The following is an 18,007-nucleotide window of genomic DNA, read 5'->3' on the forward strand; positions in this document are numbered from 1 at the left end:
AAGTCTTGATTTAGATCAGGAAAATGTTTGTTCACATTTAAATTATCAAACATTACATTATTAAACAATAATGTATTTATGTCTAAAAAAATTGATAGAGTAAAAATATATTCGAAATTTTTCAGTTCATTCCGACAATATTTTTGTTCCTAATTAATGAACGCATTCATTTATTCTAATGAAAACGTTTCAGCTGCATGAAATTAATAATGCATTAATCTCTGAGGTCTCTACTACCATTAAGAAGATCAAATTAATGATTCATCAGCTAGAGTTAATTTAACTTCAGTTGGGGTCTAATCGTGATTTACTAAACCAAAAACTTGAAACAGGTCCTGAAAACCCCCAAAAATTCATACCAACCCCACGTGACCCCCCGACAACCGTCAATGACGGTCACATGACGAGGCGTTCATGACGGCTGTCACATTTCCCCTTCTTGACCATCACAACTTGTCAAGAAAAAACGACAGTCATTTTTCATCTATATAGATGAAACTTTATTTTTTTCTCGGTCAATTTTCAGTTGAATTCCTTTTGTATCGGCCTAATCCGCATTTTGAAATGGAAATCACGATTTTGTTCCGTCCATATAGATGAAACTATTTTGTTTTATTATTAGTTACGTGTTAAATTAGTTATGACCGTCATTATGCAACTACATAGATGGTTTGACAACAATTTGGTTGCAAATGATTTGTGACAATCATTTGTAGTTGGAAAATTTGTGCGGCACATGATCGTCACAAGACCGTCATTTTTTGGTCATATGACGCGATCTAAAAAATGACGGTCATTTTGCATCTCTAGGCCCGATTCCACCGACCGGAAAGCGTCGCGCGACGCATGCGCATCAGTCTCATTGATGCTCACTCCTCCCCACCATGCCGTAGCCGCTGCCATTCCAGTTCGCGTTTGTTGCCCGTGAAGGATGCCTTCTGCCAACCCTAAACTAGAAAAACAGGCCTCTACGGAGGCCACCGACCCAATACGCCAAGCCATAATCGTTATCGAGCACAAGATAAGGAATTTGGAGAAGCGTAAGGTGAGTAGAACCCCGCCGACACCGTCAATTCACCCCTTAACCGGGGTATCCGGCGTTTTTCACCCATTCATCTGTCAATCGGCCGCTTCTAACCGTGCACGTCCGCCATGTTTCCTCCATCGGTGGAACCATGTGCTCGACCCCGCAAATTTCCCGATTATCCGCTGATCGTACTCGATAATTTATTCTTTCGGTCGTCGATAATTTCCCCCGATTGCTCGATCCCAGCGATAACACTCGTCATTCTTCCTTCGTTTCAATCCTTGTCGTCCTTTCTACGTCCTTTGGTGCAATCTCGAGGCGTCCCAACGTACATTTCGTGTCATGGCGGTTCCTGAATTACAGATTTCCAACTCTGGGGGAAAATATAATCTCACGGGCCTAGAACTGATCCTCTTGAAGCGAGAGATTTTTATCTTGATTATTTCCTGATTTTTTTCAGCATCTTGCATTGCTGTGCGTCGACGTGCAACTGCGCATGAAAAGAGTCGTGAGAATGATGATTGATAAAAAATGATGAATTATTAGGGGCAACTGGGCCAAAATACTTTTCGCTTGTTTCAAAATTTCAATGACTTAATTTTTGATGAAGTGGTTTTTTTTCATGGAGAGTACAATTTTTTTCGTCGAAAAAAATGCTGAGCCTTCTTGATGAGCTTCATTGATAAATTTACTCGGTTGCAATGTTCCTATTCGTGGTTACTGCAGTGTTATTGCTAATTACCTTAATGCTTTCTGCGCTTGAATAAATGCATTCGAAAATTTTGCTTTGGTTTCCTCGAGGGAATTCACTGTCTCATGCAGTTGACACGTTTCAATTATTTTCAATTTATCACCAAAAACGTAAATTGTAAATACCCTTATTTTACTACAATAATCAGGGAATAATTTGAAACAAATTTCAGTTATATTAGCAATCAATAATCAAACATCAAAAAATTATTTCATCAGTCAGTAATTGAGGTAGTGAGTTTGCTGATTATTTCTTTAATCGAAAATCCAATTAAACTGGCTAAAATTAGAATTATTCACTTGATAATTAATCGACAGCTGAGATTATTGATCATTTCATTTTAAAAGAGTCATGAGAATGATGATTGATAAAAAATGATGAATTATTAGGGGCAACTGGGCCAAAATACTTTTCGCTTGTTTCAAAATTTCAATGACTTAATTTTTGATGAAGTGGTTTTTTTTTCATGGAGAGTACAATTTTTTTCGTCGAAAAAAATGCTGAGCCTTCTTGATGAGCTTCATTGATAAATTTACTCGGTTGCAATGTTCCTATTCGTGGTTACTGCAGTGTTATTGCTAATTACCTTAATGCTTTCTGCGCTTGAATAAATGCATTCGAAAATTTTGCTTTGGTTTCCTCGAGGGAATTCACTGTCTCATGCAGTTGACACGTTTCAATTATTTTCAATTTATCACCAAAAACGTAAATTGTAAATACCCTTATTTTACTACAATAATCAGGGAATAATTTGAAACAAATTTCAGTTATATTAGCAATCAATAATCAAACATCAAAAAATTATTTCATCAGTCAGTAATTGAGGTAGTGAGTTTGCTGATTATTTCTTTAATCGAAAATCCAATTAAACTGGCTAAAATTAGAATTATTCACTTGATAATTAATCGACAGCTGAGATTATTGATCATTTCATTTTAAAAGAGTCATGAGAATGATGATTGATAAAAAATGATGAATTATTAGGGGCAACTGGGCCAAAATACTTTTCGCTTGTTTCAAAATTTCAATGACTTAATTTTTGATGAAGTGGTTTTTTTTTCATGGAGAGTACAATTTTTTTCGTCGAAAAAAATGCTGAGCCTTCTTGATGAGCTTCATTGATAAATTTACTCGGTTGCAATGTTCCTATTCGTGGTTACTGCAGTGTTATTGCTAATTACCTTAATGCTTTCTGCGCTTGAATAAATGCATTCGAAAATTTTGCTTTGGTTTCCTCGAGGGAATTCACTGTCTCGTGCAGTTGACTCGTTTCAATTATTTTCAATTTATCACCAAAAACGTAAATTGTAAATACCCTTATTTTGCTACAATAATCAGGGAATAATTTGAAACAAATTTCAGTTATATTAGCAATCAATAATCAAACATCAAAAAATTATTTCATCAGTCAGTAATTGAGGTAGTGAGTTTGCTGATTATTTCTTTAATCGAAAATCCAATTAAACTGGCTAAAATTAGAATTATTCACTTGATAATTAATCGACAGCTGAGATTATTGATCATTTCATTTTAAAAGAGTCATGAGAATGATGATTGATAAAAAATCATGAATTATTAGGGGCAACTGGAGCAAAACACTTTTCGTTTATTTTGAAATTTCAATGAAATGGTTTTTTTTTCATGGAAAGGAGAATTCTTTCCGTGGAAAAAAATGTTGCGTCTTTTTGATGAGCTTCATTGATAAATTTATTCGTTCGCAATGTTCCTATTCGTGATTACTGCAATGTTATTGCTAATTACCGCTGATGTTGAGAGCTTTTGAGGAAATATTTCGTGTTTCAAAGGAATACTTTTTGCGCTTGAATAAATGCATTCGAAAATTTTGCTTTCTTTCCTTGAGGGAATTCACTGTTTCGTGCAGTTGACTCGGTTTTTTTTTAAACGCTTTGGCAACATTGATAAAGCAGCTTTTACGACCCTCTGCAATAATTCTCTATGGTTTCTTTGTATTGTTTAGCGAGTAGTTTTAACAATCGATAATATCGTTGATCAACGAAATAATATACTGGTGCCATTCACAGTCTCCCATTCCTGACATTTTATTCCAGTTATTGATTTCGTTTAATTTAATTATTCCATCAATTATTTTCAATCTCGCCAAGAACGAAAATTGTAAATACCGTTATTTTGCTACAATAATCAATGAATAATATGAAACAAATTTCAGTTATTTAACAATCAATAATCAAACATCAAAAAATTATTTCATCAATCAATAATTGAGGTAGTGAATTTGCTGATTATTTCTTGAATCGAAAATCCAATTAAACTCCCTAAAATTAGAATAATATTCACTTAATAATTAATCGACAACTGAGATTATTGATCATTTCATTAATTTCCCAACTTCAAATGCTCAGAAAAATGAAAAAAATATAAATATCTTCTAATATTACGGGCGATCCTAGATTTTTTTACAATAATATTTTCCCTTCTGTTTATTTCTATTGTTGGAGGCCGTGGGGAGAAGAACAATGGTTTAGTCGGAGTTTAACGCGGTTGTCTTTTCTCGGAAGAGACGATTAGTCATCGAGGCTCGTCGATATCGCAAACTTGTTTTATTTTTTTTTCAACGCAGCGGGATTTTTACGAGGAAAATGGGGGAATTGGCCGGGTCTTCGGGTGACGCAATATTTGGATTTGCAGGGTAAGCTAGAGGGGTACAGGGATCTCCAGAAGAGCGGCAGGGAGCTGGACAAGGACCAGAAAACAGCTGTCGCTAAGTATGATGAGGTTCTACAGACACTGGACATCACGAGGGATTTGTACAAGGCGATTGTTGGAATTGCAAATGACTCTGTTAAACAGCAGAAAAAACTCGCGAGGAAGGAGGCTTTGGAGAGGACGCAGCAGGATATTGCCAAGGTCTGTGATAACCAATGATTTTTTTTTGTAAACTAAGAGATTCAACTGAAAAAAAAATTGTGAAAGTGAATTTATCATTTTGCAATTAGTGAAACTAATCTTTTTTTCAATTCAGTTCAAATTTTGTTGTGACGCCATCGTTTGAAACTTGGAAATTTATTACGCGAATATCGTTTGGTTATTTTTTAAATTGAAGTAGTTTCATTAAAAAAAATTGTAGAAGTGGATTTATTAATTTACAAGTCATAGAATTGATTAACGATTTTTAAATGAATTTCGAAAATTAGGTTGTGAATATATTCAAGCATTTTTGGTAGAGATTTCTGTCTAAACTTCATTATTTCGAAGATCTTTAAAACATCAAAGCCTCAGGTCTTTTTGTCACGTGACCGTCGAATCTGAAAAGACATTGATTTTCATTAAATGAAATCAATGAAACAAAGGTTCGAGAGAGAAAGTTCACCTTTGCCGCGTGTGTGCTCGCCATGACTCCCACGCCTTCTCCAAGTGAATACAATCATCAACAAATTCAATAAATCTTCCACGAATATCTCAGAAACTAGTGGGTTGATCAAAGAAGATCAAGAAGCCATCCCTATTGAGAATATGATCAAATACATCAAAGGTTTCTTGACAATTTTGAAAAGAATATCGATTTATCCTTTGAATTCAATATACAACAAATGTCTCCTGTGTACATCAACAATATTCCTCACAATTAAAAAAGACTAATCTAACTTAATCCTTAAAATCAATAAAACCTCCAGGTTCGAGAGGTTCTCCTAATCCAAGACATCCTGAACAACATCGGTGCTGAAGTAGCCCGTGAGGATTTCCTCTCGGGCAGTAACGGTGCGACAAAGCTGACCGAGGAAGACCTAAAGTTCCTGGACGACCTCTACAACGAGATAACAGCAAAACGTCACCCAGAAACCCCGGACACACCGTTCCCCCAGCAACTCCAGAAAGCGGCCGAGCACTACATCGCGATAATCGAGGGTAAACAGAGAGAATTCGTGGGTACAACCTACCTGAAGCTGAAGGAGATAATAACATCAGTGAATCAATGTGGTTACTTCGACCAGGCGCCAGTGCAGGAAACTGAGACGACGATTGAAGTGACAACTGAAACTGTATCTGAACTACGAGTCAATGATGCACCAGAGACGACTGATGACTACACAACAGGCGATGTACACATTCCACCCCCCGAATCAATGATCCCAATGCCCAATTTTCCAGTTCAAGTGACACCAGTGCCAGTTGCAACAGCCCCAGGACCAATTCCAGTTGTTCCTCAGGCCATTCCCCCCCATCCAGCCCCAGTGGATGCAAATTACTACGGAAATACAGGGGCATTCGTGCCACCCCAGAGCCAAACACAGCCACCAGCACAAGCTCAACCACCTCGCATCAACGACGTCATCGGTGGTACCCCAAATTTCTTTTTCCTACAGGAGTCTGAACTCGATGCACCTGAGGTGAGCAGTCAACAGCCCATTGTAACACACATTCCACCAGTCAATGCACCCATACCCACCCAGACATTCACCAATCAGAGCTTCAGTGGGGCACCAGTGCAAGTGCCACAGCAGGTGATTTATTCTCATCCACCGCAGGACATCAGTCACATTCCTGGATTTGCCAATCCAAATCCACCACCGCCTATACCTATGCCACCGTCACATCAGGGGAGTATGCAGTACAGTCCACAGCATCCAGCTGGATATCAGGGACAGGGGATCCAGGGGTATGAGGGGGTCAGTGAGGCTGAGGCACAAATTCCTGGAGAGGTGAGTTCATCTTAATATTTTTACCTGATATCATTTAATTGATATTGAAGGAATTTAATTGGAGAAGAAGAGAATTACCTCTGACATTCCATAGAGATTATCCTATTTGATTCATTTTATTATTTAATTTACTCAATTTATTTTATTTATGAAATAAAATAAAATTTATTTTATTTCATTTACGAAATAAAATTGATAATTTCGCCTCTAAATATTTTTCAAACATTGTGCACACGTTAAAAATGTTTTTAAACAATTGTAAATTTACAAATTAATTTTTTTGAATGAAGGATAAGGGTGAGCAACGCCAGGAAGATCCATCAGTTGTGACAGCAGATGTGGAACGCCCGAACGAAACGGTGGACTGGTGCCAGATGACCGACAACACTCCGATGAATGAGTGGAATTCAGCGGACGTTGACCAACAACAATCAGGCCAGCAGGAGTCGCAGAGTGGTCAGCAGGCGTGGGGTGAGCAGCGAAGTGGTTACCGAGGTCGTGGGGGAAGACGAGGCAATTCCAATGGTTACAATGGCAGGGGAAGGGGATCAAATGGCGGTTATCAGCAGAATGGACGCGGATCTGGTCAAGGTAACGATTTCACTGTTGCTGAACTGTTTAATTTAGCGCTGGAGGGATTCGTTGGGACTGTATTTGTCATTTTTATAAATTTAAAACCATCAAAACAGATTCTCTCATCAACTAATCCCTGAAATTTGGGGAGAAATAATTTGATTATTAACGAATTTATACAAATGTTGATTTTCATTTTCTGAAATCGACGTAAGAAAGATTCGGAGATGAAGGGGTTCACATTTGCCGCGTGATGAGTTGTTTCCCATGACTCTCATGCCTTCTCCAAGTGAATACATTTGTTTAAACATTTTTAATGATTTTATTCTTCAAGAATCATTTTCAACATCTTCCAATTTTTTTTTTATGTAAAAACCCGAGAGGATTTACATGCGATGAATTGTACCCCAAGCTAATTGGTTAATTAACAAAAATTCTCCTGATTTCCATCAATTTTTTTTATAGAGATTACGCTGTTTTATTCATTTCATTATTTTATTTATTTCATTATTTTATTTATGAAATAAAATCAATGATTTTTTCTCTAGATATTTTTGAAACATTCTTCACACGTTGAAAATGTGAGGGTAGAATAATTGACTTGAAATTTACAGTGTCGGTGAATTCTTCATCAAAGTGTGACTGATTATTGACGAAATTTCAAATAAATTCCGTAAAACTCCCCAATTTTGGCATGAATAAATGAAAAAAAAATTCATTCGAAAACGTTGAAAAATTGAAATAAAAAATTAATTCCAGCCAACTACTACCGACACGAGAACAACTACCAAAACGGTTACCAACGGAATTACCACAATGACGGTAACACCGGCGGTTACAACGGCAACTTCAAGCGTGCTGGTGGTGGTGGCGGCACAGGAGGAGGAACTGGTGGCTCTCGAGGTGGCCCAAGGGCCGGCGAACGCACGGGAATGGATCGAGGCCGTGGGGGACAATTTCGTGGTCAGAGAGGAGGCAATCGTGGAGGATACGCACCACGCAGCAACAAACCGCAGGCGCAACAGTAATTTTCACCAATGCAACGAGTAATGAATAACACAAACGTCTAAATACAGGAAAAAAAGTTGAAAAAAAAAATACACACACAGTCGTAATTGTACCACCGTCAGACCTCGGTGAATTCGTTTGAACCCAAAATTTCCAAAACGTCGACTCTTCCCTTTCATTTGACAAATTTGCGGGCAAGATTAACGAGTATTATCTACTTTTTTTTTTAATGATAAAATGATCTAGACTTTTGAATTTTGATTTAAACGAATTACTGAATTCAATGAATGAACGAGTTACGCACTCTCTCATCGTTTGATAGGTGAAACAAAGTGATGACACGATAGTGATAACGAAAAAAAAAAGATAAAATACGGCGACAATTGCTGGTGTATTGAACGAATTGAGAATTGGCTGAATTCAGCGATGTTGAAACTAATGGGAAAATGATGAAATAATTAATGAAACACCACGCAAGTATTATTGTGTTGTGACAGAAGGCAGTTTTCACAGGGCAACAACAGCTAATCAACAAAGATTAGGGAAAAAATGAAACAAATTAATAACTTTATTATATTAAAAAAAAATCTAAAAGAATGATAATACAAAGTGAATGATAAGAAAACACGCATTTCAAAAAAAGTAAAAAAAAAGTAAAAAAAGAGAAAATATATATAAAAAAAATGAGGACATAGACACACGTGCGCGCATTAAACTTTTGATTGAGAAACGTATTAATGTACATCGATTTAACAAACGTGGTTGGGGGTGTAGGCACACGTGCGATTATTCCGAACGTATTCACACGTGAATTATTGCTATCTGAGAATATTTATTTTTGATTAATTCAGTGGGGAAGTAATGAAATGAATTTTTTTTTTAAATTACTCAATTTTTCTGTGAATTTGTTTGAATGCATAAGAGATAGGACATTTTTTGCGGAAATCTTTCTTACAAAAATTGATTCATCTCTCTTGGATTCAGATATTTCTATCAAGAAGAGTATTCTGAAATTTATCAATCAAGTGAATACTAATAGAATTATTCAATTTTACGTGTTCCCACTGAATTCAGTGAGTCGATAATCATTGATATTGATTGATTAAACATGATTAAGCATTGCAATTTTCCCAGCAGCCTCTCAACATTTGAACAATCCACTCATTATTCATTCTCTATTAACTCAATGGTGGACTGATAAAACGAAATTTATCGGTTTTTCATTCATTGGTTTTTGTTGAATATCTTTAAATCCACAAGAGATGACCTTTTTTCTAGAAATCGTTTTTTCAAAAAATACTGCATCTCTCACAGATTCAGAGATATAACTGAACAGATGAATAAAAATCCACTTTCCACTGAATTTAATGAGACAATAAACATTGATATTGATCGATTAAAAATGGTTAAGCATTGCAATTTTTCCAGCCACACCTCTTCGTCCAAAGGCCAATGAAAACATTTTAATGAATGAAATCAAGAATTATGTCGCTCATCAAAACAAATATTCTCAAGTTTTGAGTGTTATTTTTTTTCCAGTTGTACGTAGGAATATTCGTGCCACCTGATTTTGTTTTTTCACGGAGGACATTACGTTCATTTATCACGAGAAAAATTTCAAAATATGGGGAATACGGAGAGATTTGATACAAAACCCGCGGCGTTTTAGAATGTAAGTCGAGTAAAATGTACAATTTATCACGGAGGAAGTAGTTGGAATGCGCCAAGTTCGTAAATAATAAAAAATCTATATTTAAAAAAAAGAGTGAAAATCGTGCTCATCGCCGTTGCACGTGACGGAGCATGAGGGAATGACGAGATAATATGTGAAATATGTACCGTATTGTATTTTGTTTGTACATTTGTGTTTAATCACTCCTTTGTTCTTTCCTCCCCCTTGTTCACTTTTATTATTGATTCATTGCGTTCGAATCGTTTTTACGAATTACCTATGTATCTTCCAAAAAAAATATCAACTACGAATTTCTCCCCCCTGCTATTAGCCTACTATCACGCTCGGTGTGAAAAAAAACATGTTCGCTTAGTTCTTTAAGATGTTCTCAAGAAAAAAAAATGAAGAAAAAAACGTTTAAATAAATAACAAATTGCCAGCATTCAGATTCTTCATTATTTTTATTGATCCCTGAGTTTTCGATGCGGTAGAGATGGGGAATTTTTTAGTCATGGAAGTTTCGATTTCCGCTCAGGCGAAGAATTTCCCTTTTCATGGAAAAAAAAATTAAAATTAGGTCATTAACAAAAGCTTTGGAAGTAAAAAAAACTACCTGAATACGAGGAAAAATTTTGAAATGAGTTGAAGGTGATCTGACGAAAATAAATAACTTTAAGAAATGTTTGATCATACGAGGTGACAGTGGCCGTCGCCATTTTGCTCCGATACCCCTTTAAAGATGGCGGCGCCTCCACCTCGTGTTTTCAAACACTTTTTAGAATTGTTTATTCTCTCCAGATCACCTGCACCTCGCTTCATCCTTCTCTACAAAAATGAACAATTGTTCTAAGCCATCTTCCACATTTCTCCATCCATTTTTGACGAAGAATTCACGGCACAAAAATTTCCTCCCATTTCAGTATTTCTTCTACTCCTAAGGCCTCTTAGCATTCCAAAAAAGTCTTCACTGGAGTAAAAAAAATCCCGTGTTTTAAAAATTTAACGAGTCACAAACATTTTAAGAAAATTCAAGCGCCCATTTTGCCCCACTCGTTTTTGTTTTATCCGATATGAAATTCAAATATCGCTGAAATCCTCAAGTAGCGTCTGGACTTGAGCGAATCCCGTAAAGCCTGATCCTAAAAAAGAGACACGTCGACGCGTCTGCACAAATTCAATGCCCGCGGAGCAGTCACCACCATTTCTGCTTCTCCGCTCCGTTTTTTCGAGTCTTTCGGATCGCGAGACCGAGTTAAACCCGAAAGCCCGCAAGCCCTCGGGATCAGCTAAAATAAACCGCAAAACCGATAACAAAAAATCCAAAAGAAGAAAAATGTCGTCTCAGTGGCGCGGCTTTGGGTGACAATAACCCGCCTCCCATCGGCCCAGGAATATCAATCTCACGTTTCCACCCGAGGGACAACGGGGACTGATGATAAATTACGAATTATTGATTGCCAGGTGGTCGTAACTCCAATCACGACATGGCATCACGCAGGTGAGCAATCCCCCTTAATTTCTCATCTTCTCGTAAATCGTGGTCCGAGAGGGAGGTGAAAAAAAATGTGAATTTTTTCTCCTCCTCTTGGTTTTTTTACCTCTGAGAAGCATGTAATGATCATAGACTCACGGACACTGCGCGAATAGTCTCTGCAAGGTGCTCGCGGTGTAGACTTGTTCGGTTTTTACGTCAAGTTCTGCGCACTTACGCTCGTTACGACAAATTAATCCCCGATGAAAATACAATTGGAGTGATTTAAAACTCCCAAACGATCCTTCAGTCACCGCAAACGAAGGACTGATCGAACAACAGCCGATTGAATCCGAAATTCATCGATTATCCTAGTTTGACATTGAGCTAGATAATAAAACCGTATTTGGTGATTCCCTTACCATATCCATATGAAGAGACGTTTTGTCAATAAAACATTTTAGTCGTGGGGCGCGGCAGTTACGACAGTGTTACAATAGTGTATTTGGTGAAATGAGGGACAATAGGCAATTTGTGGATTTTTTTCATTGATCATTGCAGATGGTTTCATCCGAACATATCAGGACTAGAGGCCGAGAAATTATTGATGGAACGTGGATATGACAGTTCATTCCTGGCACGTCCAAGCTCGTCTAATCCTGGGGATTTCACACTCTCTGTGAGGTAGGATTCATTCGTCTGGAGGTATTCGAGGAATAGAGAAATAATGAAAGTGGTTAATTATAGTTTTTCGGTGAAAACTTCTTTCACTTTCCACTGTATCAATCCTTTCGAATTACTCGATGCGGAGTTTTGATGCAAATGCACTGGAATTATCACTCTATTGCACTCAAATAATTTTGTATAATGAAGAACATTGAGTGGGGAAATTAAATTTGTGGTGAATGGAGTAAATTCATGGAGATGTGGCTGTGGTCAAGTGATAAAAGGAGATAATTTGCAACATTTTTTACAGATTATTTTATGAATGTCTTGGGAACTGGTGGATTTATAAAAAATGTCACACATTTTTCAAAATCAATTCTACTTTTTCTACAAAAAATTATTTTACTCGCCATTTGTGAACAGAGTAATGAGAATATCAATTCGAGAAAAAATGAAAAATCGCCGGAGGTCGGGTTCGAACCCACGACCCTTAGGTTTCCAGTCTGAGCCGTTGCACACTTGGCTAAATACTGAGCATGGTACATGACGAAATGTAAAGGGAATATCAATTTGAGGGAATATAAAAAATCGCCGGAGACCGGGTTTGAACACACGACCCTTGAGTCTGAGCCTTTAACCACTGGGCATGATAAATTCTTCGAAACATGAGATTATGTACCTAGTAAATTCAGCCAATTATATACCTCACAATTAATTCTGGAGAGCAAACAAAATCCGTAGAAAGGAAATTAATAGAAAATTGTACTTAAAATTCTTCCCAAAAAATGATCATTTTGATAAATTCTTCGAGACCTCCTCCTTCTAAAGATATTTGTAAAATAACATGCATTTCAAATCTCTAAATTACTTCGTTCGAACGAGTATTTGGACGAGCGCCTTCTATTGTTCTTAAAATTACGTAAAATCCATAAAGTTGCATTCTCTGACATCCCCGTCTTCGTTTACCACTTGACAATCTCCTTTTAATCTAATGACGATAAAAAAATGAAAATAATTTTTTTTCCTTATGAATTTGTAATAATAGGAGAAACAGTGAAGTAACGCATATAAAAATACAGAATACTGGTGATTTTTATGATTTGTATGGTGGTGAAAAATTCGCAACACTGTCAGAATTAGTGCAATTTTATATGGAAAATGGTGGACAATTGCGTGAGAAAAATGGCGAAGTCATTGAATTGAAATATCCCCTGAATTGTGCTGATCCAACGACTGAGCGTTGGTTCCACGGGCATTTGTCAGCCAAAGAGGCTGAACGTTTGATGCTCGAGAGAGGAAAGAACGGATCATTTCTGGTGCGCGAATCCCAGAGCAAACCAGGAGACTTTGTACTCTCAGTGAGAACTGACGATCGCGTGACTCACGTAATGATTCGCTCCCAGGTAAAGATTCCTCATTGATTTGCAACAGCTGTATGCATAATGTGCCTCATTCACTCACACAACATTATTGCATTCTCCGTTGTTATCAGGACAATAAGTACGATGTCGGGGGAGGGGAGAAGTTTGACAGTCTGAGTGATCTTATTGAGCATTACAAGAGAAATCCGATGGTGGAGACCAGTGGGAGTGTTGTTCATCTGAGGTGAGATCATTTCGATGCCTGAACAACTAATTACAGGAATTCTTTCAGAAGCTAATTGATGAAACGAAATGAATCACTCTGAATTTGAAATTTTTGCTGCTGCATATTCTCTTGGATTAGAAAATATTCAGAAAAAATGCTTGTTAATTTAAAAAATTGATCAGTAGTGACTTATTATTCTTGTTAACTTGAGGAATAATTTCGAAAATTCCTCAGACAACCATTCAATGCCACACGAATAAACGCAAGTGGCATTGAGAGTCGTGTAAGACAACTTCACAAAGAGAACGGATGCTCCAATGGCTGGACGTGTTGGAATGGTGGGCCCGATGGTGATGAGACTGGCTCTGGTCGTGGTAAAGGAAAGGCTGGCTTTTGGGAAGAGTTCGAATCACTTCAGCAATTAGAATGTCGACACCTGTTCTCGCGCAAGGAGGGACTTAGACCGGAGAACAGGGCCAAAAATCGATACAAGAATATTCTTCCCTGTGAGTGGATTTTTCCAATTAACTCCGCAATTAATATCGATGTTTATTCAATCCCGAGACTGATGCATCTTTAATGAATTTATAATTGTGTGTATTTAGTCGATCACACGAGAGTAAAACTGAAGGACGTGGATCCCAACGTAGCAGGAGCGGATTATATTAATGCTAATTACATAAAGGTGAAAGAGATAGTGCATTAGCGTTATGTTACCCGTTGTTATGCGCATTATTGTGGGTTTCAATGAATTTTTCATGCTTTCAGAATGAGGAGGGAGAGGGTTCATGCACCGGTATTACGGCCAGTGGTGATACTTGCATATTCAATAAATGTTATATTGCAACACAAGGCTGTTTACCAAATACAGTACAAGACTTTTGGCACATGGTCTATCAGGAAAATATACAAGTTATTGTTATGACCACCAAAGAAATGGAACGGGGGAAGGTAAACTTTAGATTTCCTCTCCGTGAATTATTTTCCATTAAGAGTGCACTTTTTGCGAGGTGATGATGAAGCCCCCTTCTTCGTAACCCTCTACTCCATCTCCTCTGCTTCATCTGTCAAGTCCCCAAGAAAATTCCACAGCGGTAATTCGTTAGTTCCATCGCTCACGTAAATAACCGAGTCTCTATCGTAGTATAAAACACATTCTTGCTGTTTTTCTGAATATGAATATCATCAGACCTGCGTGAGCTGTTGTATAAACCGCAATAACAACATTCCAGGGCATGAAGAGAGTGTCGTTATCGACTGGCACAACCCCTGACTTCGGGAAAATTATGATTGAATCAATTAAGTGAATTCAATTGTTTAAAAAATTTGGGAAAAATTCGTGAATAATCACACTGCAAAAAATTGCAATTAAAGTAGCTCTACCCTTCGGCCGGGCTACGCTGTACTTTTGGATATTTTCAGTTTTTTCATTTTTCAACTAAATTGCATGGAAATAATTTGAAAAAATTCATACCCAGTCAGTATTATCTAAATTAAATTTCGCAAAATATTGATATTTTTTCAGACATTTTCCTCTTATAAATAAATAATAAAACTTGTTTGCAAAACGATGGATTATTCTTTATGAGGTATCAAATAATTCTTGATTTTTGGGCATCTAATGAAAAAAAAATCAGATTTTAATCTTTGATTACAATGGAAATGTCGATTTTCACATAAGACACTGGGTTAAATCCTGATTTTTAAACATTTCTTCTTTGAAAAACCAAAACGATAATTCAATTGAAAAAAAAAGTTTTCAATAGTCTTTGAATTTACCGTAAGGGTAGAACTACTTTAAATTCCTGAAGTTCCCCAAATATACTCCATCACTCGAATCGCAAAGAGTATTAAATCCAAAGCTCTCCGTAAAAAAATCCGTCATTATTTTAATTCGCAGAATAAGTGCGCTCGTTATTGGCCAGAAGAGGGTGAAGTGAGTGAATACGGAGGTGAATGGAAAGTACGTGCGCTAGCACGTACATCCACAGCTGATTACACGTTACGTGAATTTTTACTGCAAGGAAATAAGCCAAATTTCGGAGAGCCACGTAGAATTTATCACTACCACTTCCAAGTACGTAAATCATTGCGAGTTATCACATATCTCATTAGAATATCAAGCCCCTTGCTCACTGGATAAATGAATATTCATAGGCATGGCCGGATCACGGAGTGCCCTCGGATCCCGGCTGCGTTCTCAACTTCCTGCATGATGTCAATGCGAGACAGGAGTCCATCGCCGCTGCCTTGAGCTCCAGTGGGCAATCACTGTCCAGTGTGGGGCCAATTCTCGTTCACTGCAGTGCTGGCATCGGCAGAACTGGCACATTCATCGTCATTGATATGATCTTGGATCAGATTAAACGTCATGGTATTCACATATATTGAACAATGATCAATTTGTCAATTTAATTTTTAATGAATTAATTTAACTATTGATTCGTGCCTTCTCAGGACTGGACTGCGAAATTGACATTCAACGAACCATTCAGAGAGTCAGATCTCAGAGGTCGGGGATGGTGCAGACCGAGGCACAATATAAATTCGTTTATCTTGCTGTACTGCATTATATTGAGACTGTGTCACAGAGAAGACAAGCTGAGCAGGTTCGTCCCACTTTTGCCTTATTGAGAGAATTCTTGACATTTTGCATGATTTTTTTATCCAACAAAATATAAAGAATGAAGAAGCTGCAGTCAATATTTTCAATCGTCCATAGTTTGTTTCATATTTGTTATTTTTAATAATAAACTACGTGTCTAATCTTCATTCTTAACTCATTCCCAATTTGATAAATCAATGCATTTACTGAATTTCAATTCTGATTATTACTTTTTTCTTTAGAAGAAAAAAACGAATAAAACAATTCGTGTAGTTTTTTATTCTGAATGAGATTCAAGAAAAAATCGAAACACCTTGAACTGTCATGCATTTGTCTTGTTCAATTATGAAAAAAAAGTCATGCTTAATAAAAAAATTATCACAAGGTAAAATTTTTAATGATTTCTGTGAACTTGAAATATTTTTCTTCGCATATTTTAAATAATAGAAATTGTACGAATTGCAGAAATCACTCCAATTGGGTCGTGAATACACAAACATTCGCTACAAGAGTGAAACAAACAGTGTAAGCACGGGTCTCCCCGAGTCAGCGTCGTTCGCATCAACCCCCACCCTGTCAACGACAAATAATTTCACTCTGCCCACACCAGTGGGTAGCCTGAGGCCCAAGTAGTTGTTAATAAACCCTTTAAATTCTCACACGTGTTCTTCAGCAGGCGCTGATCCTCTCCTTAATTTCTGGTATTTTCTGTCCCTTAATGCGTTAAGACAACAATAATTCGCATAGATAAAAGAAAAAGTATTCGAGTAGAGGCAATGTAACAGTTGTAATGCGGAGCAAAGGCTTATTAATTTTTTAAGTAAGAAACAAAAAATGGAGAAAATAATACAATCAATGATAGAACGTGTTGATAGAGGTGAAAATTTTGAAAATTGTGAATTAAGAGCACTGTTAGTTTACTTTGGGGATTGGGAAATGATACATGACAACTTTATTTGATACCGGAGGAAGTTTGTGCACGAAAATGGGGAAAATTTGCAGTAAAGCCTAGGGAATTTGCTTCGACTCTTTACGTAATTGAAGGAAATAATGTGAGAATAATTCAAAAGGTAATGGGCAAGTTAGTGTTGCCATTGTGATTGGATTACACTTAGTATTACGATATTTCGCTTTTCATTTCCAATCGATAATATCGAGATAATTGTACGATTATTTCTCCTTCTGGAATCTCGGCACAAGTATGATGAAGGAAAAAAACGAGAGGGGGATTATATTTTCTTGTTTCAATTGGAAATTCATGATGTTGCCTTTCAATAATGTATTCAGTACCTCAAGGCTCTCGTATGGTCGTGAAATATTCAATTCGACATTCAGTCGATGCAAGAATTTAACTTAAAGAATGAATTATAAATTAATTCGCGGGTAGAAAAAGAAAATGGTTGATGAACTTATTGTGAGGAATGCCGGTCATGATAAAAAATTTTATTTCATTCACGACGAATGGAAAATGTGATAAATGTCCTTTAAATTAGATTTTTTATGAAGCTTTAAGTTAATCATGGGGAATGATTCGAGGCTGGAAATGTGAAGCTCGAGGATTAGTGATTTTTTTTATTTACACACTCGTGATTAATTATTTTTTTCGTTTCTCCTTTTCAACGAATGCAATTTATTACGTAGGGTTATCCTGTTTGAGAAAAACAAACACATGCATAATTATTTTTTGTTCTCTGGGGGTTGCGATTTTTAATGGAGTTGTTATCAATGTAATTGGCTCTGACACACGATACAATGATCTGTTTTTTTTATGTTTTAATTCTTTTTCTATCTCAAAGTATACAATTTATCGACATGAAAAATAAAATACTTGGTCTCGTAGACCGTTTTCTCGTTTGTATACATAATATTTATGAAAAGAAAGCCTGATTATATCTAGAAAATGAAATAAACAAATTAATTTTTTCCGTAAAAATTGTGTATTAATTCATTATCTCTTTTAACCAGTAA

At 36.7% G+C, this 18,007-nt stretch overlaps 2 protein-coding genes across 4 annotated transcripts; both read left to right on the forward strand.

The window, feature by feature from the left end:
* Positions 1-912: 912 nt before the first annotated feature.
* Positions 913-10,156, forward strand: LOC107045754 (caprin homolog). Its single transcript, XM_015268114.2, has 5 exons — positions 913-1,045; positions 4,446-4,664; positions 5,432-6,457; positions 6,748-7,048; positions 7,790-10,156. Exons 1-5 carry the CDS (start codon positions 932-934, stop codon positions 8,056-8,058), a joined length of 1,929 nt encoding a protein of 642 aa, XP_015123600.1. The 5' UTR covers positions 913-931; the 3' UTR covers positions 8,059-10,156.
* Positions 10,157-10,883: 727 nt separating this feature from the next.
* On the forward strand, positions 10,884-17,972 carry LOC107045737 (tyrosine-protein phosphatase corkscrew). 3 transcript variants are annotated; one of them, XM_015268083.1, is made up of 11 exons: positions 10,884-11,208; positions 11,743-11,865; positions 12,893-13,250; positions 13,340-13,452; positions 13,669-13,940; positions 14,040-14,119; positions 14,203-14,385; positions 15,335-15,511; positions 15,592-15,808; positions 15,892-16,043; positions 16,505-17,972. In XM_015268083.1, the coding sequence occupies exons 1-11, from the start codon at positions 11,195-11,197 to the stop codon at positions 16,670-16,672; spliced, it is 1,857 nt and encodes a 618-aa protein (XP_015123569.1). In that variant the 5' UTR covers positions 10,884-11,194; the 3' UTR covers positions 16,673-17,972. The 3 variants fall into 3 exon arrangements, with proteins under 3 accessions (XP_015123569.1, XP_015123570.1, XP_015123571.1); XM_015268084.1 differs by lacking the exon at positions 10,884-11,208 and adding an exon at positions 11,373-11,590; XM_015268085.1 differs by lacking the exon at positions 10,884-11,208 and having other exon boundaries at positions 11,795-11,865; positions 12,982-13,250.
* The last annotated feature ends 35 nt before the right edge of the window (positions 17,973-18,007 follow it).

The sequence above is a fragment of the Diachasma alloeum genome, unplaced genomic scaffold (assembly GCF_001412515.2).
Source record: "Diachasma alloeum isolate Michigan unplaced genomic scaffold, Dall2.0 Dall_scaffold_01062, whole genome shotgun sequence".
NCBI classification, from domain to species: domain Eukaryota; kingdom Metazoa; phylum Arthropoda; class Insecta; order Hymenoptera; family Braconidae; genus Diachasma; species Diachasma alloeum.